At 57.5% G+C, this 26,508-nt stretch overlaps 1 protein-coding gene across 2 annotated transcripts in view; it reads right to left on the reverse strand.

Moving 5' to 3' along the window:
* Nucleotides 1-6,383: 6,383 nt before the first annotated feature.
* LOC106495997 (carboxyl-terminal PDZ ligand of neuronal nitric oxide synthase protein-like) overlaps nucleotides 6,384-26,508 on the reverse strand; it is a 41,280-nt gene continuing 21,155 nt past the window's right edge. The window contains exons 3-11 of one of the 2 annotated variants that reach the window (XM_067309170.1): nucleotides 17,529-17,621; nucleotides 16,260-16,318; nucleotides 14,759-14,867; nucleotides 14,049-14,190; nucleotides 13,417-13,577; nucleotides 11,007-11,174; nucleotides 9,770-9,935; nucleotides 9,250-9,610; nucleotides 6,384-8,716 (exon numbers count right to left, since the gene is read on the reverse strand). In XM_067309170.1, the coding sequence (XP_067165271.1) occupies nucleotides 8,227-8,716; nucleotides 9,250-9,610; nucleotides 9,770-9,935; nucleotides 11,007-11,174; nucleotides 13,417-13,577; nucleotides 14,049-14,190; nucleotides 14,759-14,867; nucleotides 16,260-16,318; nucleotides 17,529-17,621 (1,749 nt within the window). In that variant the 3' untranslated portion in view covers nucleotides 6,384-8,226. Of the gene's footprint in view, nucleotides 8,717-9,249; nucleotides 9,611-9,769; nucleotides 9,936-11,006; nucleotides 11,175-13,416; nucleotides 13,578-14,048; nucleotides 14,191-14,758; nucleotides 14,868-16,259; nucleotides 16,319-17,366; nucleotides 17,486-17,528; nucleotides 17,622-26,508 lie in introns of those variants that run through there. The other variant, XM_013956583.2, reaches the window with a different exon arrangement.

A 26,508-nucleotide genomic window follows, 5' to 3' on the forward strand; every position in this document is an offset into this window, starting at 1 on the left:
GCATTTAAAAGTAAACAAATGAAGGAAAATCTGGCAGCTGGATTTCAAAGTAAATTGCTTTCAGCTGATCTATCCCGTTTCCAGCTTGCTGGGGTAGTATTGAGCCATACGCGTCCTGGGAGAAGAGCAAATGGCCACGGAGAAGCGCGGGGGCGGGAGGCAGCACAAAAGCGGGGAAGTTCGGTGGATTTAGTTCTTCCGCTTCCTTCCGCCGCGCCAAGCGCTGCCCGCCGGCCGGAGAGGCAGCTCGGTGCCTCCGGTGGCAAATCCCTCTCTTCTCGGCCTCGGATCTGCACGCGGCTTTCTGCCTCCCATAGGATGAGGCTTTGCGGGCCGGCGCTGCCTCTCGTCCTGGGGGCGCTGACTCTGTGCTCGTCACTTAATTAATACACTCTACCCTTTACGCACGCGATCTCTCGTTAGCGCAGGGACTGTGCCATGCGTGGCCGTGCCTAGCACCTCCCCTCGATGCCGATTTTTGGCTCGCTAGCCCAGAACGCAGCCTGGCTCCATCCTTGCATTTAGCACCCTGCGGCTCGGCGACCCGCCGAAGGGAGGGGAAGCGGGGATGGAAACGGCGGAGACAACGCGCCCGTCGCCTCCGCGCGGGCTGCGGCGAGGCCCCGCTCCTCCGGAAGGGCCCGGCACATCCCCCGAGGAGGAGAGGCGGCCGATGCTGGCAGATAACGGCGAGACCCCGGGGCCGGGCGAAGAGGGAGGCTGCCGAGGTCGCGCGTTGGCTCGGCGCTGGGCTCCATCCGCTTTGCCTCGCGCTTCCTCCAGCTTGCGAAACTCACTGCGGGTCGGCTCGCTGCAAAGGGCATGGGGAGCCGGCGGCCCCGAAACCCTGGCAGCGGCGGGCGGCACGTTGTGTGTGCGTGCTCCGCGCGGGCGAGCTGTTCGCGAGTGAACATGCTTCCCCCCTCGCGAGCCCTTGCGTGGCGATTCGGGGCTTTTGTCCCCGGAGGCACGTGCGGAGGAGGCTGCAGGACGTGGCAGAAAGGAAACTTCCCGTTTCTTTAAGTGAAGCAGAGGAGACGTGGCAGGGAGGCAAAGGAGGCTGCCGAGGTTTGCTCCCGGCTACGGAGCAGATGGGCAGCCAAAATCCCCGGCGCAGGACGGGCATGAATGACCGCGGACGTCTCCAGCGGCAAAGGCGTCTCGTGCGGATTTGCCTCCTCGCAGGGGCGGTGGGGCCGCGCGCGCTCCCCCCGCGGGGGTCTCAGGGGTCTCCGGTTTGGGGCGAGCCCCGAGTGACGGAGGCAGGTGATGCTCCAGCGCCCATTTAGCAGAACGAAAACGAGCCCCCCCAGCACAGACGGTTGCTCTGGGTGTCCCTGTGATTAACTGGAAGAATATGTAAATGTATATATCGGTTGCCATAGTTACCACGGGAATTACGGCACAGGCAGAGCGGCCCCAGCCCGGCTCCCCGGGTCAGGATTTGCGCTGCCGGCACCTCCTCCCCGCGCGGCCCCGCGGCCCCGTCCTGCTCCCCGGCGCACGCCGAGCCCTGCGGACCCCCGCGCTTTGCAGAGGCGCCGACCCCCCAGACAGACCCCGGGGCCTCCGGCCGGTCCCTGCTCCGGCCGGTGCCGACAGCAGGACTTGGCTGCAAAAATTCAGCTCCCGGAAAGAGTTATTGGTAACGTGTTAAGGGTCTGGACTTAAATGTGACCGAAACAAAGCTCGGCCCCGAGAACCAGCCCTAAACTGCTCCTCACGGGAGCCCCTGGGTCCGGCGAGGTCTGACCGGGGGCATCGCTGCTCCGGCCTGGTTCCTATCCCGGCTGCAAACTCCAGCAAATCTCATCGGCTGAAACCCCGGGTTCAGGGGCCCTAAGTCAGTCTGAGCCATTTCTAGGCTGGGTTCAATAAGAGCCGTCAGCCAGCGCTGCCCTGGCGCTGCCTGGCCCTCCGGTGGCTCCGGCGCCTGGCGCGGGAGCCCTTTCCTTCAGCACGGCGCTGGCGGCTTTTGCCACGCGACGGCGCGAAGCCTCACCCTGCGCCCCGGGAAAAGCCCGTCCCGGCGGCTCGGTGCGGCCGATCCTTTAAGGCCGGGAGGGAAAAGGGGCTCCAGCTGCGCGGGGGGCCGGGGAGCTGCATCCCGTTGCATCGTGTTGCGTCGCGTCGCTCCTCGGCGGCGAGCGCGGCCGTGAGACGGCGCTGCGGTGAGATCCGTGCGTCTGCTTTTAAAGGGCGTTTTTAAAGCTCCATAAAAGAAAGCAGCTACTCCAAGATAAACTTGGAGGGGCTCAGCTAAAGGATGCAGGGATGGAGGGGACGAAGCTAAATCCTGTTTAATTTCCATTAAAGCAACATCTGCGAAGAGTGGTGCCAGGGCGTCGCCTTTCCAGCGATAAAAGGCGTTTTAGGAATACGTGTTGTGTGCTAAAAATGCTACTTTTAAGGTTCACTCAGTGTGTTTTGCAAATCTGCCTTGAAATGAGGCAGTGAATAACCAGAGTGAGACCGGAGCAGCTGGTGGCGTGGCAGGCGCAGGCCCCGTCCCCGCACTCGCGCCGGCTCCGAGCGCCGTGTCCCTTCGCCCGCCGGGGGCTTCGCCGCCGGCCTCTCGTCTCCCCCGTTTCCTCAGAGTTCCAGGGCCTTCCTCACATTAATCTTTTTATTTTTATTTTGACAAATGCCCTGTTTCCAGGAAGTTGCTCGGGTCAGAGCAGCATCTGTTGCTGGTTATTTGGGGGGGGGGGGGGCACGCGGAGGGGCTCCAGGAGGGTTTCCAAAGCACCGAGCACCGAAGCGGTTTGGGAAGCGGAGCCTGGCGGCGCGGAGCAGGCTGGGGCTTCCCGACAGGCAGCAGGAAGCCCCTGGAAATCAGAGCGGCTCGCCCCTGCTTCGGGGAAAGCTGGTCTGTTTTCCTTGCGCAACCGTCAGCCCGGTTCCCGCGCGCGGCTCCGCTGTCCCGGAGAATCCGCGCCGCGGGCGGCCCAGCGACGCCGGCTTGGTCGCCCGCTCTGCGTCGGCTCTCACACCTAGCAAAGCATCGGCGGTGACATTAGGTGGCCGTGGTGGCCCTGGCGGGCTCCAGGTGCCCCCGCCGCGGGAGCCGGCGAGGGATTGCGCCGGCGCTGCCACCCGCAGGGACGGGCTAGGGGCAAACGCCTCCGCTTTTTTTTTTTTTTTTCCTTTTTTTTTCCTTGCAAAACAACCCGAGGAGGATCCTGTGCCAAGGCGAGGGCCGCGGAGGAGCCCAGGAGATTTATCGCTGCGGAAATACTTTCTCCAGCGGCGGCGGACGATTGCAGCAGGAACAATAGGGGATTCGCAACGTGAACAAAGCTGATTTCGCTCTCCGTTTTATCAATGCGCTTTCCTTGCGGAGCCTCCCTTCCTGGAAGTGGGAGATGCAGCTTCCCCCGGGTGCTGGGCCGCGTAATCAGCAGGAATGGCAATATCCTGGCTGGGAAGCGAGCTGTGAAACGGTGTCGCCCCGCGTGATTTATGAGCCTGCACAGCGCGAGCCGCGGCGCTGGCCCGGGGCCGGGCTGCCCGGGCGCGTGCAACATCCACGTATTCTTTCTCCCGCGCCCCGCGTCCCCGGGGAGCCGCCGAAGGAAGCTGATGGCTTAGACACATACGTTCCGTTCTAGTTCATTTATTTATTTTTATTGCCACGTCTTTCCGAACGCCTTTCGCAGACGCGCGACGACGAGAGGATCGGGGCCGGCCGCCGCTCACCGCGGAGCGCGTCGGCCGCAGGGACGGCCTGGCCCCGAGCGAGTCCCCCTCCGCCGCGGCGTCCCGCTCCCGGCTCTCCCGCCGCGCGGCGTTATGCAATGCTCACCCGATACCGGGGATATGAAATAATTATTCCAAGTGATCAGATTTTAATTATGCAACACCGAGGATGATTATTGTGCGCCAAATTGGTGCCGAGTGCTTAGTTATGTATATGCCAAATTTAGTCTATACTATTATACCCAGTGGGTGGCCGTAGACAATCAGGAAGTAATTAGTTTTGCTGGAGGTTGCTCGCCTGCCTGGTTCGCCGTGCCGTCTGGGGAGCGGCGTGCTGCGCTCCGTGAATACCGCGGGCTCCGAGTTCAATACCGTCTTCTCGTGACGAGCTAATAAGCTGTCTGCATGGCGGCCTGTAATTAGAGCTGTCGATATTCATTTGGAAACGGAGGCCGCGCTAAGCGGCTCCGCCGGCAGCGCTTCCCTTTGTCGACATCCCGGCCGTGCCGGTGCCGCCGCGGGAGGCGCTGCGCGGGGACCGGACCCGGGGAACCGGCACCGAGCCCCGGCCCGGCTCTGCCGCCACGGAGGAGCCGCCGGCGGTGGCCGGGGCGTCCCCAGCAGCTGGGATGGGCAGCGCCGAGGCTGCAGGGTGCTGGCGGCTGGGCACAACGGGCATTGCCACAGGCGGTGCAACGAGCATCCCGCAGGACGCGGACTTGCCTGCGGGGCGGCGTTTGCAGCAACGTCCGCAAACCCCAGTGGCTGCGGCGGCCCGGGGGCACCCAGCGTCCGCAGCCCCCATCCGCGGCCCGGCGGCATTGGTGGCCCGAGCGCGGGGGCACCGGCAGAGAGGGCCTGGCTCCGCCGCGCAGGGACTGTGTGAAGTACGCAGCAACTTTTACCTCCGTTACACAAAGGAAACTTTCCTCCTCGTTTTGTCAGAGATGCTCACTCCATTGAAATGATTGGCATACTGGAGAGCTGAGAAACTAAATTGTTTATACACTAATGAATAGAAGCTTGATTGCAAGATCCTGTTTGGAAAATTATAGTGCTGAATTGAAGCCGTACAATTACATCCAAAATGCTGCATATTCATTTCATCTGCTTTGCATAGAGATTAACAAGCGAGCCCTAAAGCAGACTCTGAAATTAAAGCTAACACCAGATTTAGTCACAGGTTACAAACTAAATGGCATTGTTTGATGGATATGAATCTTTACCACCTGCCTGCCTGATGATTGCTAGCAGCTTACCAGACAGCAAAGGAAAAAGTTTCTTCCCATGAAGGAGGCATAATAAAGCGCTGGCTGGCGAGTGCCCCCTCCCCGCGCGGCTCGCTGCTGCCGCGGCCCCTCCAGCCACATATCTCCGCCGAGGGCTGCGGTTTTCTGTCCCACCCTTCGGAGAAGGTCCCTGGGAAGGGCTTGTTTCTCCCAGTCCTCCAGCAGCGGAGAGCCGCGGCCTTTCCGCGGGGGGATGCAGGATGGCGCGGAGATGCCGGCGGGGTCTCGCATGCCGCGGTCCAACCCAGTGCCCTGTGGAGCTGGGCCAGGTCCGTGTCCAGGTCCATCAGTGGCTTCTCCAGAGTCGGCGTGTGCTGGGCCAAGGACACGTAGCATGTGTGGGGGATCTCTGGCTGGATCCTCCTGGTGTCTGGGCGATGTCCGATCCGTCTGCTCGCCCGCGAGGCTGCCGGGGCATCGCGCCAGGCTGGGGCCGGCGGTGGGTGAGGGATGTGGAGAAGCTGGAGCAGGTCCAGGGGGGAGTCGGGCTGGCGTAGCCCTGCCAGGAGGAGACTTAGGGGGTCTAAGAGCACAGGGGGACCCCTGGTTTTGGAGGGTTTCAGACATGGCTCGGGCCACGCTGCTCTGCTCTGGGGCGGGCGATGGTCCCACTCCGAGCGACCCTTGGCCGGGGCGGTGGTGACCACGGGATGCTCCGCTGGGGCGAGGGCAGCCCCGGAGCGGCGCAGCAGGGTTTGCTGCAGACGGGGCAAAGGCAGCGGAGCGAAGGGGAGACGTCACCAGGCTTCGTGCTGAACGGCCGTCGTCCGCGTTTGCTCCTGCTCCAATGGGAGCATGGCAAAGGGAAGGGCCACGCTTGCCTCCCCACGCTGCGGCTGGCCCCGGCGATGTGCCTGGTGCGGGGCCCATTCCCCCACCGCAGGCTGGTGGCAGCTCTCCCACCTCAGCGGCCCCGGGTTGGGGTTGGGAGCCAGGCTTCGTTTCAGAAGCAGAAATCGGGGCAAGAAAGGGCAAAGACCCTGCGAGGGGAGGTGGCCCGTGCTGGCGCCACGGTCCCGGTGCAGGGCAGGCACCCGCGCGCGGGCTGGGCTGACAGTCGGCAGCGGGGGAATCGCCTTGGGGCCCCAGGGTGGCAGGGGGGCTGCGCCCGCCTGTGCGTCCAGGCTGGGCAGGGGAGCCAGACCTGAGCCCGGCACGGCCGGGGGGAGCAGCTTGGCCCCCGGTGCTCCAGCCCAGGGCTGCGGGACGGGGATGGGGGGACCGTCCCAGGAGCTGCGTGCCGTCGGGCAGAGCCCAGTGTCCCGGGCAGTCCCCATTCCCAGCAGGGACCTCGTTTTTTTGGGAAAGCTCGGGGGTCCTCAGGCTGCTCCCCTCGGCACTGCCGAGACACCCCGGGCCTGGGCCCAGCTAGCAAAAACCACAGCACTCGCTCTGGAAAGTCTGACGCGTTTATTTTCTCTTTAAAAGTCTCTTACCAAACTGCAGGGTATTTTCTTTTCTAATCACCGCTTGCTCTGTTTCTACCAGGCTAACGCGCCCGAGCGCGGGTTCGCAAGCCGGGGTCCAGACGCCTGTGCGCGGCTGCGGCAGGCAGGAACGCGCAGCTCCGGCTCCGCGGAGCGCCGGGAGAGCGCAGCGTTTGCTGGTCACAAGGGCCCTCTGCCGTCGGCTCGCAGCTCAGCTCCGCTGGCAGCAGCTCCGCACCCACCTGGACACTCCGGCTCTGGCACCCGGGCACCAGCCCGTGGCCCTGCGGACGAGGGCGATGCGGGGTGGCGTGGAACGGGCGCCCACAGTGGGAGGCGGCTGCCAAATAGCTGCTGCCCTTTGTCTCTGTCGCTGCCCAGCACCTTCCCAACTCGACCCTCTGACACTTCCACAAACCCACCTCTGGCAAATATCCGATGGCAAAACGCCGCCCTGGGATCCCGTCCCAGAGTCCTGCTGTCGCTCCAGGGCTGAGACGGGACGTGCAGCCATGCCCAGGCCTGGCCTAGGCCTTTCACCCAGGGCTCGATGTCTTCCTTAGACCTTTCCTTCCTCAAACCTTTCATGCTTCCAAGTATAAACCCAAACCATACCGTAACACTGTAAAATCCAAGCGAGGGAGCCGTGCTCCGGGCGGCGCAGGATGGCTGCGGCACGGGGCGGGAGGTGACGGCCCGGCCGCCCCCGCTCCTGCCCCCCGCCAAGCCCCCGTGGAGGCTGTGGCTGCCCCGTGCCGGGTGCATGGTGTACGGTGCTGCAGCAATGGGCTCAGACGCGAGTGCTGCCCCGAGTTAGTGGCCTCCCCGGTGGGAGCGCGGCCATGAGCGCCTGGGCCACGGCAGCGCCGGCAGCCTGCTGGGAAAAGGCACCGTGGGGAGGAGGCAGTGGTGGCTGCGCCTCCCGGGGACGCGGCAGAGGCGCAAGGAGGGCTCATCCCGGGGCAGCGCGGCTCCGCAGGAGGCTCCCTGGGGGGAACAGGCCTGTGGCAGCACCACCGGACCTCCAGGGCTCTGCGTTGGCCCTGATGCTATTTACAGCTGAGCCCCTGCCCCGCTCGGGGCAGTGTCCGAGGGGCTCGGCCCCATGGCCAGGGCTGCCGCTGCGCCGTGCTGGGGGGACGTGTTGGCCATGCAGGCTCCGCTCCGGGGGAGGCAGTGTTAGAGGAGGAATTTACGCCTTGGTGCAGCAGCGAGGTGTCCCCCAGCCAGGGCTGCCTGGCAAGGAAGCTCCTTGGTGCGAGTCAAACCAGCCTGCGCCCGTGTGCAGGGGCCCTGCGGTTCGGCCGCGCTGAGGCTTGCAGGCGGCTCTCCCTCCCGAACGGCCCCGCCGGCGATGGCTGCGGGCACTGGGGAAGGCACCGTTTGCTGCGGGACGGAGGCGGCGTGGCGGGACTGTGCAGCAGCACAGGCTGTAGCAATGACCACGAATTGCCTCTGCTGGAGAGCAAGTCGGGGAGAGCGCCCCGGGCAGGGACCGCGTAACGGCCTGCGCGTGGACCGAGGGCGGACGGGGGACCGGGGACAGAGGGAAGGTGGCGACGAGCCCCCCCCACAGCCCTGGGGCTCGATGCAGTGTGAGCTGGTGCAGATCAAGGGCAGGGGCTGAGCAGGTCGCGTCCTGCTCCGGCAGCCCCGTGCACGCTGGGAGAGCGACCGCGTGGGGCAGGGACGGCAAAGGGACCTGCTCCCCAGCCCGGGCGCAGAGGGGCCCCCGACCCCGCGCAGGCTGGTGGCGCGAGGTGGACGGAGCTGCTGGGGCTGCCTGCCAGCTGCCGAGGACTGTGGTCCAGCTAAGTGGGGACCCTGCTGGGTCCCAGAGCAACATCTAGCTCCGGTTCAAGCAGCTCATCTTCCGAGAAGCTGATGTGCAAGCAGGTGTCGTCCGCCAGGGAAAACGGCAGCGCACTGTCCATGGGGCTGGCCAGGGCAGCTAGGTCCTTGCCCAGGGCCTCACCCGTTGCAGCGTCATGGATGCTGGACAGGGGGGACATGTGTCCGTTCTCTCCAGTCCTGTCCTTGCCGAGAGCGCGCTGGGAGGTCCCAGCAGGGACGAGCTCCATGCTGGAGGCAGCACTCTGAGCGGGAGTCCTCGCCTCGGGGTCCAAGAGGGTGAGCGAGCTGGCAGTGATGTTGGTGAGGCTGGACAAGCTGGGGCTGGGAAGGCTCACATGGATGGCGGTCTCAGGCTTGGCCTCCACCTCCAGGCTCGGGGAGGTCTTGCTTGACCTTTTGCGTAGGATGGGTGGCGGGGGGTTGATCTTGGGAATGGGCTGCTGCCGCCTGGGAAGCAAAAGCAGAGAGAAGGGTGACAGGCAAGTAAATCTGTGCAGAGGACCCAGCCCAGCTGCCCCAGGCTCTCCAAAAGGCACATGTCTTTTTGGGGTCCCATCAGTGCAACCCATCGCTCACATACCCTGGAGTGGTGGTGCTGGGGGCAATGCAGAATTGGCCCTCTTGCTCCAGAGGGGCAGGAGCAGAGCAGATAGCAACCCCATCCCTGTCCAGATGGGTGGACACAGTGGATTTGACACCCCACCTCTGCCCTCTTGGGCTTCATTTGGTCTTAGCCAGTGCACAGACCATTTGCTGCCTGCCCCAGCCCCTCAGCCGCAGCACGGAGGGCGCAGCCCCTCTTCCCCATCCTCCAGAGAGCTGTGAGCCCCCTGCGGCAGGCTGTGGTGCTGCGAGACCACCAAAAAGCCTCTTGTGGCCTCTGCTGTGACTGGTCCTGCTGGGGAGGGAGCAGAGGGGGAAGTATCTGCCCAAGGATGTTCAGGCTCTAGCTGGAGGAGGCAGAGGTGGCAGGTCCCTACCTGTCCTCATCCACCCTGCTTTCGGCGTCGTCTGCCTTTTGCCGGCTGCTCCCGTTGAGCAGAGGAAACTCGCTGACCTCGGAGCCCTCCACGCGCCTGCTGAACCCGTCCTGCGCCTCCAGCATGGCCAAGCACTCGTCCCCCTCCTTGCCATCGTAGCAGGGGCCGCCCCTCTCCAGGTTCAAGAGGTTGAGGTAGGAATTCCCCGAGCCCAGGGCCGAGACCGAGCCGGGGGCCACAGGGCTGCCCAGGATGCTGGCCGGGGTGGAGGTGGACGGCAGGTTGATGTCCAGGCTGTAGTGGTTCTTCAGGTTCAGAGACAGCGACTGGGCCAGGGACAGGTTCTGCAAGGAGCGGTCGACTGGTGGAGAAGACACGACGCATGGGTGAAAAGCTTGAGGCCTCCAGCCCGGCTGCTCCCCAGGGACCACAGGGGGTGCGAGCCGGCTGATAGGGTGGCCCTGGCCCCCCGGGGCAGAGGTGCCCAGGTGGGGCAGAGCTACCATCCCGGGTCCCTCACCTGGCTGCCGGCGCTGCGCCTTCACCTCCAGCTCCTTGAGCTGCCTCACCAGCAGCGAGACGTGCTGCAGCAGGTCCCGGTTGGTCAGCAGCAGCTGCCGCACCCGTGCCTGCGCCTCGATGCGCGCTGCCGTCTCGGCCGCCAGCTGGTCCTTCAGCAGCTGCACCTGCGGGATGGGAGCTGCGGGGCACGGCCTGGCGCCAGCGGGCCCGGCTTGGCCCAGCCCGGCCCGGCTCGGCACAGCCCGCCCCGCACACACCGCCGGCCCTGCACGGGGCGAGGGCGGCATCGCGGGGCACCTCTCATGTGAGCGGGCCCTCCAGGAGCCCAGGGGAGCTGTCAGAGATACTGGGAATCTTGGATGCGCGAGGGTGCCTGAGGGCTGATGCAGCCCTGGAGCAGCCTTCCCAGGCTGCAGTGAGTGCATCGGCCAGCGTCCTCCTCCTCCTCCTCCTCCTCCTCCTCCTCCTCCTCCCCTTGCACCCCGAGCCCAGGGGGTGGTTGCAGGCCCAGCTTTGCTCCCAGGGCGTCCTGCTTGCAAATGCCTTTTGCCTGCTAGCAGCCCTGGTCGGTGAGCCTGCGCCTGCCTCGACGACTCCCGCAGGGCTGGGTGAGCCCTCGAGGCGAGACCAGCTCCCACAGAGGGCTTGGTGCATCCCTCTGCAGCGGCTGTTCAGGGTGGGGGAGCTCATGGGCCCAAGCAATGTCAGATGAGCTGCGGTTAAAGAGCAGGAGTTAGGGAGATGGGGAGGTGCCCGATTGTGCGCAGGAGCTGGCTGGGCCCCAGGGACCCCTGGGTGCATCCCTGCTCTGACACTGTTTTGGCAGAAGGGGCACTACATGGAACAGCTTTCAAGAGTGGGATGAAACTGGAGCTGGTGCCTGTGGAGTGTCCCCCTGCGATCCCGTGAGCGTGGCCTCGGTTTTCAAGTTTAGCCATTTCTGTGCCCAGACGTGCTGGGAGAAAAGAGCAGCGGTTGCGCAGTGCCATAAGCTCCCCAATGCCTGATGCGCCTGCGGCGCAGGATGCCCAGCCCTGGCTTTCCGTGCGCTGGCGGCGACCAGCATGTGGCCTCCCATTGCCACCAGGCTGCGGGCTGGAGCAGGGAGAGGAGAAGGGCCTGCACTGCCCAAGAGGGAAGGCAGGGAACTGGCTGCAGGCCAGGAGCCGTCTGGGCCGCACCACTGCCCACCAAGGCTGTGAGGGGAGGGCAGGACGGGAGGGCAGGACGGGTACCTGAGCCACAGCCACCTGCGTCTGCTGCTGCTGCTGGAGGAGCTGCTGCTGGAGGAGCTGCAGGCAGTGCTGAGACGCCAGCGGGGTGATGGAGGCCGAGGAGCAGGGGCTGCTCGGGCTGAGCAGTTGCTGGGAGCCGGATGGGTAGAGGGAGCAGTTCTCGGAGTCCTGGGCACAAAGAAACGGCTCCATGAGAGGTTGTCCAGCTCGGGCATTCGGACCGTGACTCCCCAGGAGCTCTGCTGTGGCCCACGGCACTGATCCCAGCGCAGCAGAGCTGCCGTCCTCCCCCGGCCCCAAGATGCTCTTGAGGACGGCAGTCTGGGACTTGCTGTCAGGCGCTGCCCAGCAGTGTGATCCCCAGGGACGGCGTGTTTTCCAGTGACTCCAGGTCTGAATTAGGTGGCAGGTCTGTACCGTCAGAGCCTGTCTGCAGCTCTGAACAGGAATGGCAAGGTCCCCAGGGCAGGGAGTGACTCAGATGTCCTACCACCTTTCCCATGGGCGCTGGCTGGGCTGTTTCTTGCTGTTGGGCTATCAGATGCATTGCCTCCATTAAAGCAGTGACAGCAGCGGTCTAGTGTCAGGTCCATTAGCATATTAAAAGACCACAGGCAGACACCATCAATAAGAAAGCCGAGCAGTTTGTCTACCCCTTCACCCCTTCTCCCACCCCTGGGAGACGCCCAACATTAGAAGAGCAGCGCAGAGAAAAGCTGACTAATTTCAGAGCTGCCCCCAGCTCAGACGTGAGCCTGCTGCTCCCCTGCTCTGCACCTCAGAGCCACGGGGCTGCCAGTACAGCGCACAGCTCAAAATACCCTGCCGAAACCCGCACCTCACGTGTTAATGCTCTCACACTTCCACCTCCCCCAGCCTTGCTATCATGCCGCAGAGCGGCTGGCTCTGCAAAGGATAAGCAATCAATTTACAGCTAGGCTCACTGGACACATTACTTTAAAGTCACCCATTAACCTCGAGCAAAAAAAAAAATCTGCAAGCACCAGGCTTATCTCTTAGGGCTGAGCCAGAAAGGAAAACAGCAGAGACGGGCTGAACCTGTTCACCAGAGCCTGGGGGTGTTAACCTGCTGCCAGGCGGGGCTGCCACCCTGCAGAGCCACCACCGGTGCTAGCACACAGTCGGGTGAGCTTGCAGCCATGTCACACACACGCTGCAGAGACAGCGCAGTGGCCTCGCGTGTAGCTCCTCGGGCCGTCCACAGCTCCGGGGATCACAGCACAAAGCAGGGAGCAGAGCACCCCATTCCCCGGGGAGTGCAGCCAGCCACCTCGGCAGTCAGGGATGTTTTAAGATGGTGCAGAGTGCCCCGTCGGGGAGCCAGCACCAAGACCACTGGCTCTCCTCGCTCCCCTGCCCTCTGCCTATTTAGTGACAGCTCAGTGAAAGGATCAGCATCCAAAAGGAAAATCACCGGAAATCTCTGCCTTTTGAGGCACAGAAATAAATCCAATTGAATATATTTCATTGGAGCTGTTTTCAGCCATGCTCTGCAAGTGATACAATTGTTTAAACCGAAATTATTCCATTAAAGCAGCCAGGAAACGCTCACTGAAACAGATCTGCAGGGCAGCTTTTCATTACGGTGTTACCACTGCTAGCACTGAATTCAGCCTTGGTGCCTTTGCGGCAGCAACAGCGCTGCCTCTAGGCCTCGTGGGACGCAGCGCCCTGGGGGAGGAAAGGAGTTGGGCTGCTGCCAGAGCGCGGAGCGAGTCAGACAAGCGACTGCTAGAGACCAGCGCCAGAAGCACAGAAATCCAGCCTGCGCAACAGGGAAACGAGCGCCTCACCAGAGACACCTCTCAGTTTCCACCTGTCATCGGGGTGCTGCTGGGAGGGAAGGGGTTTCCCTGCCTTAATCCTCCTTTCTAAAGCTGCACGGTTGCTCTCTCTAAACGCACTAAGCCAGAAGCCCTCTGTGCTCTGGCTCCTACTTTCCTGCACCAGTGGATTCTGCCTGGTTTCCAGCTGGGTGCCATGGCGCCACTCCTTGCTCTTGCTTTCTCCAAGTCCCAGCTGTCAGATGCAGCTTAGTCACAGGTAAACTGGATGCTGAATAACCAGTCCTGCAACAGGGGCTGCCTGAGGCCCTCAGGGGGCTTTACCAACCGTGGTGACTCAGCCCTGGGTGGTTTTGCATGCCCTGCAAGCCTGACCTGCAGTACGGCCTGGAGCCAAGGGAGGCTGGACAAGTGGTACTTGGTTGCAGAGCTCTCCCAGGGCTGAGGCAGCAAGTGCGGGGTGCCAAGAAGGGAGGTGTCTGCAATGGGGTCTCCATGAAAGCCCTTCCCTATAAAGCTGTAAAACAATGAGCTGGAGCAGATGGACCCCAGCAGTGGCAGGGTGCATGAACCATCCCCTCAGCCTGGTCCCCCCACACTATTACCTGGCAGCTCTTGTCTTTTGAGACCTGTCCAGGCTTCAGCATGCCGAGCTCGGCCCTGGCAGTAGGTAGGTCTCCAGGCCCCCTCTCCGACACACAGATCCCATCAGTGTCGATGCCAACCTCATCCACGTTTGTGATCTTGGAGCCCTTCATCTGGTGAACTTCAAATGAGATGGATAAAATAAACCAAAGTCCCCAAACGCTGCAGGATTGCAGCAACCACCTGGGGCTCTGAGCAGGGCTGGCAGCATAGGTGAAGGCTTAGGAAGAACAGCCAAGACTTCTTTCAAGTCTCTGCGTGCTGCAGTGGGGCAGGAGCAAAGAAGCATGCTAGTCGAGGGGCTTGTGCTTGCAGGCCATCAGCCTGCTGGGAAAGGATGCTTAGCCTCCATGTTCAGGGTGCCTGGGACGGGAAGGCCCCAGAAATGTGCAGAAAGGCTGGAGAGGCACATGCACGGCTCTGCAGGGCAGGCATTCCCTGTGCCCTCAGTCCGAAGGGACAGGAAGCTTTTGCTGTCACTGGAGATGGCTCACAAAGGACAAGTGACTTTGGCACTTCCCCATCCCAAAGCCTCTCTGTCATTGCTGTTGAGGGAGGGATCTGCCCAAGCCCCCGGGGAGCTGAAAGTCACCTTCTAGTGGCTGCTCCTCCACAGACTTGTCACTGGCACCGTCCGCCTGGCCGTCAGCGTTTTGCAGGGCGTGCTGCAGGCTCAGCTTGTGGCACACCTCGAAGGCCTGGCCCACCGTGCGCACCACCCGCATGGCCTGGCTCTGCAGAGCAAAACCCACAGGCAGGTCAGAGCCCCGGGGGCAGCAACACTCCCAGCCCTCTTGCTCCCCACCTCTGTTGGGAAAAGATGGATCCTTCCCCCCTCTTCCTACCCCAGGGTGGCCTGGGGTTGCCCCTGAGACGCATGTGTCTCAGTATGGATCAGTGCTCAGTGCAACCTCTTCCCAGTGCAATTCCTACCCCTCTTCCTCTGCCCAGGAAGGCTCCAGCACTGTCCACCCCTGGCAAGAGAGCAGGGCCAGCATTTGGCTTGAATACGGACACTGGCCATGCAGTATCCCCAGCGGTCTGCTCCTGGAGATAAGTGCTCTTCTCTCTGGGTGGTCTGAGGTAAAGTGGCTGCACTGTTCTCCTGGCAGCTGGGCCAGGCAGGGGAGAGGCCCCAGGCACGTGTTTTCAGGGACATCTAGCATTAGTGCTGCCTCAGTCTCTCCCCCACGGATCTGGACTCATTGACCCCAGTGCTTCCTTCTATAGCGCAAGGTGCGAGGATCCTCCTGCGATCTCTCGCCCTTGTGAGGACGCGGCCATGGCCCGGGAACATCCTACCTTCTTTTTAGATTTGAAGACATTGCACCTGAAGGAGTTGTTAGCACCATCCCTCGCAATGTAGCTAAAAATTTTCAGATCTTGAGAATCATGAGACACATAGAAGATTCTAGGCAAAAGAGACACAAAGTGAATTAAACACACAGCAGAATCTCTAACCTCAAACAAACCTTGGAGGCTCTTGTGCTCACTGAACAAACCCTAGGGTGGTTCAAAGCATCCAAAAGCCAGAGAAAAGAGGTCATGTATGGTGGATGGCCTTTCCTACAATTATCAAGGCCAGGAGGCAGCTAATTGACAGAGCACTTCTTACTTGATGGAAAATCTTCTGGTTTCTAAAGTAGGCAAAAGCTTTTTAAAGATTCTGTGAAAAGGCTAAAAAATCTATAGTATTAGAAAGTGTGTGTCTATTTTCAGCCCTGACAATAAATCTCTGCCCCTGCTGCAGTGTAACAGAACTGGCTGTGCCGCTTCAGCAGCTAAAATCCTGCTGTGCCCCAGCTGCAGCCAACCCAAGGACCCACCATGCCAGAGGTGGGAGCTGCTGGACCTCCTGCTGCACCAAAGGGGCAGGGACTGTCCTGGCCGCTCTCCCCTGTACCGCAGCTGAACTCTTCATCCAGACACTCTCCTCTTCACAGCTGCAGCTATCAGCACGCAGACGTTTCCCCTCAGTCCTAACCAGCTGCACTAGCTCTGCCTAGCAGGAGGACCGAAATGGGGAGAGACTCCGGACGCTGTCAGAGGAGACCAGTACCAGACTGACCAGTGACTTGGTGAACAGCACAGAGGAACCGTCAGGAGCACAGGCCTGTTTTCTTTAATGACAGGCAGATGATGCAGCACAAAAGCCAGCTTCTCTTAGACACATCTCCCAAGGATGGGAGCTCTCTTACTGCTGGAGGTAACACCTTTAGCAGCTTCCCATAAGACAAAGACCTGCAGTGTTTGCCTAGTTCTGCCACTGAGCAGAGAGGCTACAAGATACCTGTGGGTGGGACTTCTGTCTCCAAAATACTTTGAGATCCTATAGTAGGGACTGTGGAAAGTCACTGTTATCTCACCATGCTCTGTACAAGTTAATTCCCCGTAAGAACTTATGCCTAGAGTGAGGCCCTTCTTCAGAAGCACATGGCATCCAGCGAGCCATGCTTTGAAGGAAACCAAGGGAGGCCGGTCTTCTGAGTCAGCAATAGAGAGCAATTCAGTCTGGAAGGGATCTCTGGAGGTCATCTGGTCCAGCCCCTGTTCAAAGCAGGGCCAACTTCAAAGTCAGAGCTAGCTTCAATGTTAGATCGGGCTGCCTGTCTGTCTGTCTCTCAAAAACATAGGAAAAGATTCCCCCTCTGCAGGAATTTTGCCACCTCATTAATTTTTCATGGGCCACTGGAAAAGCCAAGCTTCTTGGGTGATAACTCAGCAAGCAGGAGCAGGGAAATGCATCCCCTCTGGTTTGATTAATTGCCTTGGATCTAGCTGGTGTAAGTCCCCTGCTGCATACCTGTACACAGGATCGTGCATCACTACCATTTTACTCTCGTCCCAGGTCCATTCCTTTCTCTGTAAGCAGAGAACAAAAGCAAAATTAAAGTGTATCAGCGAAAAATGAAACTCCACCACTCTGACAGGCAGGACCATGGAAAACGGTGCATTTGTCCTATGCCAACATCTAGGCTATAGTTTGACTATATTAGCAACGGCTGTGTAGTTGGTGTCTTGGATGAAAAAACGATTTCTCTGATCATTTATCATATCCGATCATCTGATCACAGCTTCCAGGGCTGAAAATGGGCCCTAAGATTATTTATAGCATCAAATATGCAGAAGGGTAACACATTTTGGGGAATAAGGCTTTGAGCTAGTGTTTAGGAGATCTGGGTCCAGCTGCTGGCTTTGTTCAGATGCGAACGTAGTGGTACTAAGCACAGCCTACGTGAAGAGTGGAGAGGTGCTCAGCAGAGGCCGTACACAAAAAGCCCACTAGTACTGACAAAAAAAAAAAAAAATTGCATGTCCTGAAAGCTTTACATTTTTTTTGACAGAAAAAAACAAATCCTCTTCCCACTCTTAGTTTTCCCACTCTTTTTTTCAGCAAGGTTTGTTGTTAGTTTGTTTGATGAAAAATGTGAAAAATGGACCTTTTTCTTCTGAAAATCCTGGGTGTTTTTTAAGAAAAGGCCAGTTCGGGTTAGAAGTTTATTGTGATTATTCTGAGCAGCTCTAATACTCAGACATATTCAAAGCTTACATGTAAAATAACTCTGAGACAGCATTACAGAACCCCCACTAAGATGCAAACATGCAAATCCTGCCTGTGCAAAGCTTCCCATTGCCTCACTTTCCCTGCTGATCTTTGGAGCACACTAAAAAAATCTACTTTGTCTATAAAAGGCACAGGCGGTAACCGAGGCCAATAGCTTTCAATGCCCAGTCTCCATGTGACTCTTGCATGGGCCGTGAGAATGTCCAGGGCTTGTTGTAACCTGAATTTTGGAAAGGCTCTTAATCCCCAAACTCAGCGGTTTAACAGAATCCCAGACTACATGCGAGCGGGATGAGACCCTTTACAAATACCTGTCAGGGATGATTTAGGTGTGACAGATCTTACCTCCAGACATGGGAAGTGACTAGATGGTTTTGTCTAGTCCTGTGAGACACTTGCAGCTTTCCTACGGCGCACGACGCCAGCCGTGGCCGTGCGGCACAGCCAGCTGCCCCTCCGGGACTGCTCCGGCTCCCGATTGCCCCACAGGTGCTGGAGAAGTCTCACCTTCTGTTTCTTGCGCAGAATCACCTTCACGCCGTCCACGGAGACGATGATGCTCACTTTCTTCTTCTTAATGTTCTTGGCTTTGAACTCATACTGATAAGGAAAAAATCCAGATTAGAAGAGATGCAGGATTGGGAGGATACCTGGGACAGTGTGCAGTGTTAGTCAAGCTGAGCTTGATCTTCTGGACTATCCTGACTTCAAGAGTCAGATTTTTCCCAGTCCTTAGTGAGAACTCAGCTCTTCTAAAATCTAGCTGTGACCTTCCTGTTCCGGCAGCCTCTGGCCACACCAGCAGCTGTGAGTGGCACGAGCCTGCGGTTAGGGTTAAACCGGAACACGGCAGGGAGAGCCCAGCGCCCAGGAGGGACTCCCAGCACAGCCCTGCCGAGAAGCGGGCACTTGGTGGCAGGAAGGGGCTTCTGAAGCAGATGGTGGACCAAATACCAGCAGCCTAGACAAGGTGTGAGGGGACACGGCAGGGTGCTGTTAATTCAGATCCAGGAAGAACTTTCATGATCTATTGGCATTTGAAGGGCCTTAAATAGCCCAGCGGGACTCTGCACCAAAGGCTTAACCGGAGAGATGGCGCTTGCAGCAAAAACTAAGCAGTGAATTATGGCATCTCTAGTGTCCTTGTGTTGCAGCACTGCAGTGCTTGGGGAATATAAGATCACTCATGAACTGTAAGGAGGGCCAGATGGGTGCCAATAATGCAATTATATCTTAGTCATTTACATAATCACATTAACCTCAGTGGGCTCAATACCTCTGGAAAAAAATCCAGCTCCTCATCTGCAGGTGTCTGCAGTCTGAACTCACCTCCATTTGTGTTAAAAATTAAACTGCCAGCTTTTAAATGCTGCTTTTGATGGTAACTAAGAAGCATGACAGAGGCCTCCCACTCTGGAGACCTGTATTTACAGTGCTGATCCTTACTGGCCCCATGTTAGGCATTATTTTCAGCTTCCAAACATAGCATTTTGACACCCCATACTTCTTGTGTTCCCCATCTGAAATCCAGCTTTCTTGGGCCAGATCCTAAATTTATCTTAGCCAGCACACATCCATTACAGTCAGTGTAGCCACAGTAACAGACACCAAGCAACTTTTAAAAAAGAAATCCTTTGGATTAACTTGATGTAAAGTTGCCTTAGCTTGAAAGCAGAGACTACAAATCCTCTCTGTAAACTGCTGTGACAGAGCTGGGGGAACGGGCAAGGGAGCCATCGCAGGGGCTGCCTGACGGCTCTATCCATGCAAACAGCTGCAGCAAGGCTGTGAACACAAATGTTACGTGCACTTCTGAACTGCTCAGGATCCTGCCAGAGCCACAGACACGCGGCTGCCGGCTTGTCGGGCTCAATCGCAGGTATTGCTAGCCCCTTGCAACGCATTCAGAGGCCACTGACACAGCTCAGGCGCTCTGCAGCAGCTGCCAGGCCTGAATTCAGAGAGGAAATGCCCCCAAGCTCATTCCACATTCAGTCCAGTTATTAACAAAAACAGATACACTTAAAATAGTTTTTTTTTTTTCCCCCCCCAAAGGCTAAGGACTTGCTCCAGCTTGCTGCTGAGTTGCAACTCGAAGCATCATGAGAAACAACAGTGGAGATGGGCTGCCAGCATGAATCACAGAATCACAGAATCACTGAGGTTGGAAGGGACCTCTGGAGATCATCTAGTCCAACCCCCCTGCTCCACCAGGGTCACCTAGAGCACATTGCACAGGATTGCATCCAGGCGGCTTTTGAATATCTCCAGAGAAGGAGACTCCACCACCTCTCGGGGCAACCTGTTCCAGTGCTCTGTCACCCTCACAGTGAAAAAGTTTTTCCTCATGTTAAGATGGAAGTGACTGTGTTTCAGTTTGTGCCCATTGCCTCGCGTCCTGTCGCTCGGCACCACTGAAAAGAGTCTGGCCCCATCCTCTCGACAATGAAATGCACTGCAGTCCCCGAGCAGGGGAATGCTGCCTTGCACCCGCCTGTGGGATCAACACGTCTCTCCCCAGGATCAACCCAGATCCCGGCAGCAGTTAGGGGATAACGTGGTCCCTAGCAGAAGCATCTCCCCAGCCAGGGGCTGTGGCCTTGCTGTCCTTTCCGTAGAGCAGATCCCAGGCTGCAGGACTTGGCATTTCCCCTTCTCGAGTTCGGGTCACGGCCAGACACCTCGCTGGCGGCAGCACTGCACCACTCAGCCTCCCCCGGGAAAAACGGGTGAGCATGATGCGGGCAGGCGCTGCTGCGACGGGAGATGCCTGTGCTCCCTTTCTAGCCTCCATGGTCTCCCAGGATGACTTTTGCTGCGTGGCTTTGGAGAACAGACTGTGTGAGGCTCATTCAGGGAGGACAAGAGGATGTGAGAGGCAGAGCGCATACCGAAGCCTAGCTGCACTGTGTAATTAGACATCTCATCAGAAACCTTAGCTCTTTATGGGCCGGCGGAGCTGCAGAGAGCAATTCAGACATTAAGGGAGACGAGGCACCTCTCTTAGAAGCCTGAAGCGGGAGCGCAGGAGCACCCCTGGGAGGGCGGCTCCATGCCAGCACGGCACCCAGGCGCTGCAGAGGAGACGCAAGCCTTTCCATCTCCCCAGCACCCGTTGTAAGCCACGTTAGCCTCACCGCCAGAAAATCGATGGCTTTTAAGCTTATCGGGCTTTTGATGCTGCTCACAGAATTCCTAGCGCTCTGCAAGGCTTAGGATATCAGACAGACCCCAATCAAACCCTACCCTTTTGATCGCCCCATGAATTATCGTTCTGAGACCAGCTCTTTAAAAATCTGTCTATAGCACACTGCACGTGAAGCCAGAGCTAAATTTGCTATACGCTTTTTTATTTATAGGGAGGAGTGAACAGCGATGGGCGAGAAGGCAGTTGCGTCCCTCAGCCTTCAGGCAGCTGCTCCCGGCTGCGGCGTGTCCGGCCCCAGCCCCGCTCCCATGCCTCGGCCTGTCCTGCAGCCCGGGGCACCCACCTCTCCGTAGGGTGTCCCTGCGCGCCAGGCACCCGAGGAAGGGCAGGGTATCCCCCACGCACCCTCAGCCGGCCTCCGACGGGTGCTCTGGCGCTGCCAGCCAGAGGGAGCCTGGAGCTTTCCCCTTCCCCACACTTAGCATCGCTGAGCTGCTTCTCCTCGTCTGCTTGCAAGAATGTCAGTAAAGCCGGGACGGGTTGTTCTGCCTGCTAAAGAGCTCTATTTATCTCTCTTTATGTACAAATGGCTGGGAAAATACTAGCCAAGCTTTCCAAGAAAGAAAGAGTGAGCAATACAGTGTATTTTCCCCTTGTAGCAACAGGGGTGCAATTATATTCAAACAAGGCTCTTTAGTGAAAGGCTTTAAGCAAATTCCAAGTCTGGGTTTTGCTGACGTGTTTTTCCTTTCTGTCCTGGGCAGAAAGAAGACAAGTGGGAGCAGTGGCAGTGCACCTCCAGACACTGCCTCGGGTGAGTGGGATGTTTCCTGAAGTACAGGCACTCCAGCCAGCTGGACACCCCTCTCCCCTTCAGCCTGGCTCCAGGAGAGGGCCTGGGCTCTGGCCGCAGTGTGGGCATCTCCCGGGGGCCGTGCAGAAAGCCCTGCACAGCCTGACTCACCATCTGCAGGCAGCACCTTCGGGTTTGGCTCAGGGTTTGGCCCTTGGCCGCAGCAGCATCAGGGAGGAAAGAGGCAGGGGAGTTACCCTGTCCTGCTCGCTCCACGCTGGCTGCGGCCACGGCTGTTCCCTCCTTGCTGCCGCATCCTTGCCAGATCGCCTTCAAAAGGCCAGTGCAGCACATGCTTCATGCAGGAGAGGAGCCAGGGTCCCAGCTACAGGTATGACGGAGCAGAGCAGGAAAGCAGAATTAGCTTGGCTTGAAAATAATTAAAGCCCACTGGGCCCTGAAATCCTTTCCAAAGGGTGAAATTCTTCAAACAGCAGGAGGCCTTAGGATGACCCTGCCGCGATGTGCTGCTTCGCATGCAGACCAGTCGTGCCAGCTGGGCGAGAGAGCGACACTGCAGGGAGCAGGACGGGGCGAGCGCCCCGCGAGCCCCCGCTGCACCCGCTTGTGTTAAAGATGCTCTACCCGGCTCCGCACGTAAGAAGCAGATGGGATACAGCTTCAGTCATTTAATTGCTTCCTTTCAAGCAGGAATCAGTGGGGTAGTATTTTAATTAACTGAGGTTTACATAAGGACAAAAAAGCAAATGAAAAAAATATACTGCAAGGTAGCACACTTTACCTCCTATAAAAATGTTCACACATAAACTAATGTACATATGAACACCAGGCTCCCTGGTTAACCTTATACTGTCGTCAGAGAGCAAAGTCTATTCATTGAATTTTTTTTCTTACTATTGCATTAATGTGATTTTTTTTTTCAAATTTGTCAAGGTTACTGACAATTCAAAACCCACACAGCAGCGTTCGTTTTCTGTGCTGCCTCCCAAGATTCAATAGTTATTCCCTGGCTGATTGTGCTGTCCTCTGGTGGAAATCTTTTTGGATGTTAAAGCATCTGGAGTTGCCCTTATAAGAGGGGAGTCAGTGGGCAAACCTGACAGTTTTCTTAGCTATGGAGACAAGATGGGATATTTTAAAAGAAATGCAGGTCAGAAAAGGGCACTGCATCTGATTTAATTTAGCAACTTCATTAATCTCCATATTAATTCTATTTCTGATGTGTCTGACCTGGAATACTTTCTGTGTGCGCTTTTAAATTCCTATGTTCAACTCTTTGCCTTTCATATTGTTCCCACACACTGTTGGCATGTAATATTAACTTCCCCAAGAGCTAAAAACTGTATGACTAGAAATGTTAATGGAGCTGTGTAATGCATATTTCATCTCATAATTCCACCCAAGCAGATATAAATTACACATGCAGTTACCAGCTTCCATCTGCTGATGAAAGAGATGGGCTAATGCACATTTGAAATCATATGCAGTTTCCAGCACTAAGAACTTGCATGAACAGAGTTATTCAGGGAAGCAATTCTTAATGTGATTAATTACTAAAGGTATCAGGGCCTTCATTATGCAAATGAAAACTGTCATAAAATAGAGAGTTTGCAAGTCTTAGAAAGAGCCTCAGTTTCAAGAAAACGCAACTCTCATTAACAAAGAGCAGAAGAGCCAGACTTGAGAGCAGCGAGAGCCAGGACACACTGAGTGTCACAGTCTGAAATGGTGTTTGCTATTGCAAATTGTATTAAGGGAAGTTGAGGCAGAGGCTGCCGGGGTTTTTGAAACAGGAATACATCCGTGTTCACAAATGCTGCTGGGTCAGCACTTTGTTTGCATGCCCAAAGGAAGATGCCACAAGCTTGGAAATGGACCTATTTCTTCCTGCAGCTGTAAATACTTCAGCCAGCCCTTAGTCTGCTGTCCAGTCCCCGTCCTCCCTTCTCCCCTGGCCCCTGGTCTGGCAGGATGGCAGGATGTTTGAGTCCATAAACAACCCTGCAACAATAAGCGGTTCCAGCCCTTTCCCAAACCTTCCTTCTAGACGGACACAGGAAGCACAGCAATGAGGAGGTGGAAATCTGTTCGGTTCTGCTCCCTGACACAGCGGCTCCTGGCAGCATCACGCCAGCAGGATGTGACTGGTCCATGTTGCTGCTCCCAGCCTGGCACATGGCGATGGCATGACACATATCCGATCCAAGCAGTGCGGGGAGGTGTCTTTCCCTCCCACTGCAAGGGCCGTTTGCAACCTCTGATGCTGCGCAAATAGCATTTTAGGCATTAACACCGTGATGAATCCAAGTATTTCCACTTCAGGAATGTTATTAAATTCAAACCAAACTAACCCGCCATGGCATGAGGACGTGGTGTTATCTCAACTTCTGTTTGAATTATTGATGCTTGGAGTGCTGCTGCTTGGAAATGATGCTACCAAAAACTCAGGAGTTTCTTCTCAGCCAGTGCAGACTGCTAGAGCTCTGTTTGCCTCTCCGGATCTGACAAATGGTCGTGTCAGTTCCCATACCCTTTGGACCACGGACTGCAGTCCAGCCTCAAATCCCCCTGTGAGTCACCATGTCCCCTTCTGCATCACACCTTTAAGTGACAGCACTAGCAGGGAGGTGCATTTTCACAGGTCAGCTACAGCCCGTGCACGGGGGCCTCAGGAGCCTCAGTTTGGGAATCACCGGGTTATGGCCTTTCCGTTGTTCGTCTTGGAAAGCATACGCCTGTCTGAATCCTCTGAACTCCGCATGCCCGGCTGCAGGCTCAAACGCTCACAGGGAACTGGCGGTTTGAATGTGGCTGGGCATAGTCTGGGTCTGCGCTTCAGTAACTGGGCAACACGGAAACAAAAGCTACGCAGGAAGCTGCCGATTCCAGGAGTGCACCTCCTGCCCAGTGGAAAAATGAGAATTTATGATCCTTGGAAACATAAAACTGTTCAGTGGAAAGCAGAAACCGAATGGGCAGTACAATAGGCAAGAAGAATGCTGGCAAAATACCCAAAGTCTTTTTTTCTCATTTAAATGAGCTCCTTCCATCATCCAACAAATTCCCTGTGGATACCACAATCCGTTGCCCCACGGTGATCTGAAGGGAGTCAGGGAGCTATCGCAGCCCTGCTGGGTCTCCGGGAGCCCCCAGGAAGGGCAGAAAGGAACCGTGATTGCTGTTTATTACGCAGCATTTATATATTCCCAGCTCTGTGCGTTGGGAGTGCAGCTTGTCGCCCGCAGGGGCCGGGGGGGCTCGCGCGTCTCTGGTGACGCCGGGAGGGAGAGAGGGAGGGAGGGCAGAGCCTGGGCGTTTGCACTCCAGACCCGACGCTTGTCCTGAGGTGCTGGGAAGGGCTTCGGCGGCTGTTCGTGCATGCGCTAGACCTCGGTGTCACGGCCTGCCCCGACCGCAGGGTTCGACAGACCCCAGCAATCCTTTTCTCTCCATTTCTAATTCGGTTCAGGAGCCGGCTGCCATGGTCAAGGGCATGTTTGAGTGTAACCCTCTCTATCCCCGCTCTAACCTGAGCGTAGCCTCCAGTTCAGACTTCCCTGTGGAGTTAAACCCATATTCCTGCAGTAAGTGTCCAACAACTGGACCAACAGCGCTCTTGCAAAGCTAGTGAGCAGCTTCCCACCCATCCTACTGCAGCGTCGCAGAAGGAAGCATTTCCTGGCAGTTAAATGGGGACCAGGATTCACGGGACTAGACAGGGCAGAAAGTCCTCTCCCATCACAGCCATTTCACGCAAGTAACCCACCAGGAGAGGCGAGCAGCTGAAACAGGGCTTCCCCGGCAAGCGCGCTGGCTCCAGAGAGCTCGGTACGTGCCTTTTCCAAGGACTCCACCTAAACCACAAGCTCACCGGCAGTCTCCGCAGAACCTGCCCGGCAATGCAGACGTCCCTGGCCACAGCCTGAGCTGCAGAGACCCACTTACAGCCTGCGTTTTGGTTAGTGTTGGCAAGAAAGGTACCATGAGATTAGCCTAACCACAGGCAGTGCTGCTGAGGCCCACCTGGAGCCAGTGCCCTACAACACCAGCCCTGCGGCCACCGCTCAGGTGCAGGAACTGCGGATGACTTATCGCATAGATGCGACGAAAGGGGTGACAGGAAAATCCAGTCTACAAGCTCCAAATTTCCCTGACACGTATCATCCAAAGTACATTAAACTATCTGCTTCCTAGCACTGGTTTGGTCAGGCAGGCAGACACTTCTATCTCAGAGATGGAAAGTGCAAGCAGAGAGGGACAGAAGAGGCTTGTCCAGGACTGCAAGGGAGGGTGCCTGTAGGTTTGTCAAAGAGCAGGGAGTGGACTCGAGGACTGTGGAGTCCCAGCACTTGGCTCTAGCTGGAAGACACCCTGCTCCTCACCACCAAACACAGCTGGTTCGTTGCGTGGTGAGCTGCGCTGACACTTCTGCCCCATTTCACTTTGGCCACTTCACAGTGACCAGCTGGTAGCAGCATCCAGGCGCACTGGTTTGCATGTCTTTGGAGGAGTGTGTAAAGCTAACAGCTCGGCAGCTTATTGCTCAGACCCAAGGCCACCTGATTTTGCACAGATTTATGATTCTGGTTTCTAGCTAGACACCACACATCCAGTGTCAAGGCCCTGAATGCACTAATAGGCCTTAATGGCCCCGACCAGCCTCACCTGGGGTCTCCACCCACAGCCCTGCCTATGGGCCCCGAGCTCCATTTAAGCTCAGCCCTGAACCTTCAGTCTCTTTCCAAGCTATGTTGTAGGAGTGCTCATCTCCAGCTGCAGCTATACTTGGCCATGAGCCCTGACCTGCAGACTGACTCCCTGGCTTGACCTTGGACCTGTCTCATCAGTATGTACCTGCCCAGCAATTGCAGGACTGCGTCTGACCCTAGTTACCCTCATCAGATCAGGTCCTGACCTGCAGATTGACTTCCTGGCTTGTCCTCAGACCTGCTTCATCACCATGGGCTTGCCTGACTGGACTCTTGGTCAAAGCTGGCCACCATCTCCAGGTCTGTGCTGCTCAGGTACTGTGGGATGGAACCTGCTGGTGAGGTCTCTGCCCTTGTGGCTGTTATCATGCCTGGCTTCCAGCTCCCCTTCACTTAGGGAGCAGCCAGCCCTCACTGCTCCCTGACACCCAGGGGCAGACTGTGTGGCCCTGTACACAACTTTCTTGGCACCCATGGAGATGCAGAAGCACCTCATTAGTGAGGAAATAATTGGCCAAGCCCCTTGCTAATGGTCAAACTCAGTGGCCAAGCTCTTGATACAGCTAGAGCTGAACCATGCTGCAGATTGAGGGGGGTGAGGGATGCAGGGCAGTGGAGAGAACTGAAAAATCCTGAATTAAGCTAGGAAAATATTTGCCTTTCTGAAGTCTCCAATTTGGCATTGTCAGCACTATTTTAATTGGTTTAATCTGCAGGTTTTCTTGGACCTGTGCCCCACAACTCCTCAGCCATCACGAGTGTGCTTCAGCCATGTTTAGCTAGGTCCCAGGCTTAGCTCACAAATGCAGCTCTCAA

The sequence above is a fragment of the Apteryx mantelli genome, chromosome 21 (assembly GCF_036417845.1).
Source record: "Apteryx mantelli isolate bAptMan1 chromosome 21, bAptMan1.hap1, whole genome shotgun sequence".
NCBI lineage: Eukaryota > Metazoa > Chordata > Aves > Apterygiformes > Apterygidae > Apteryx > Apteryx mantelli.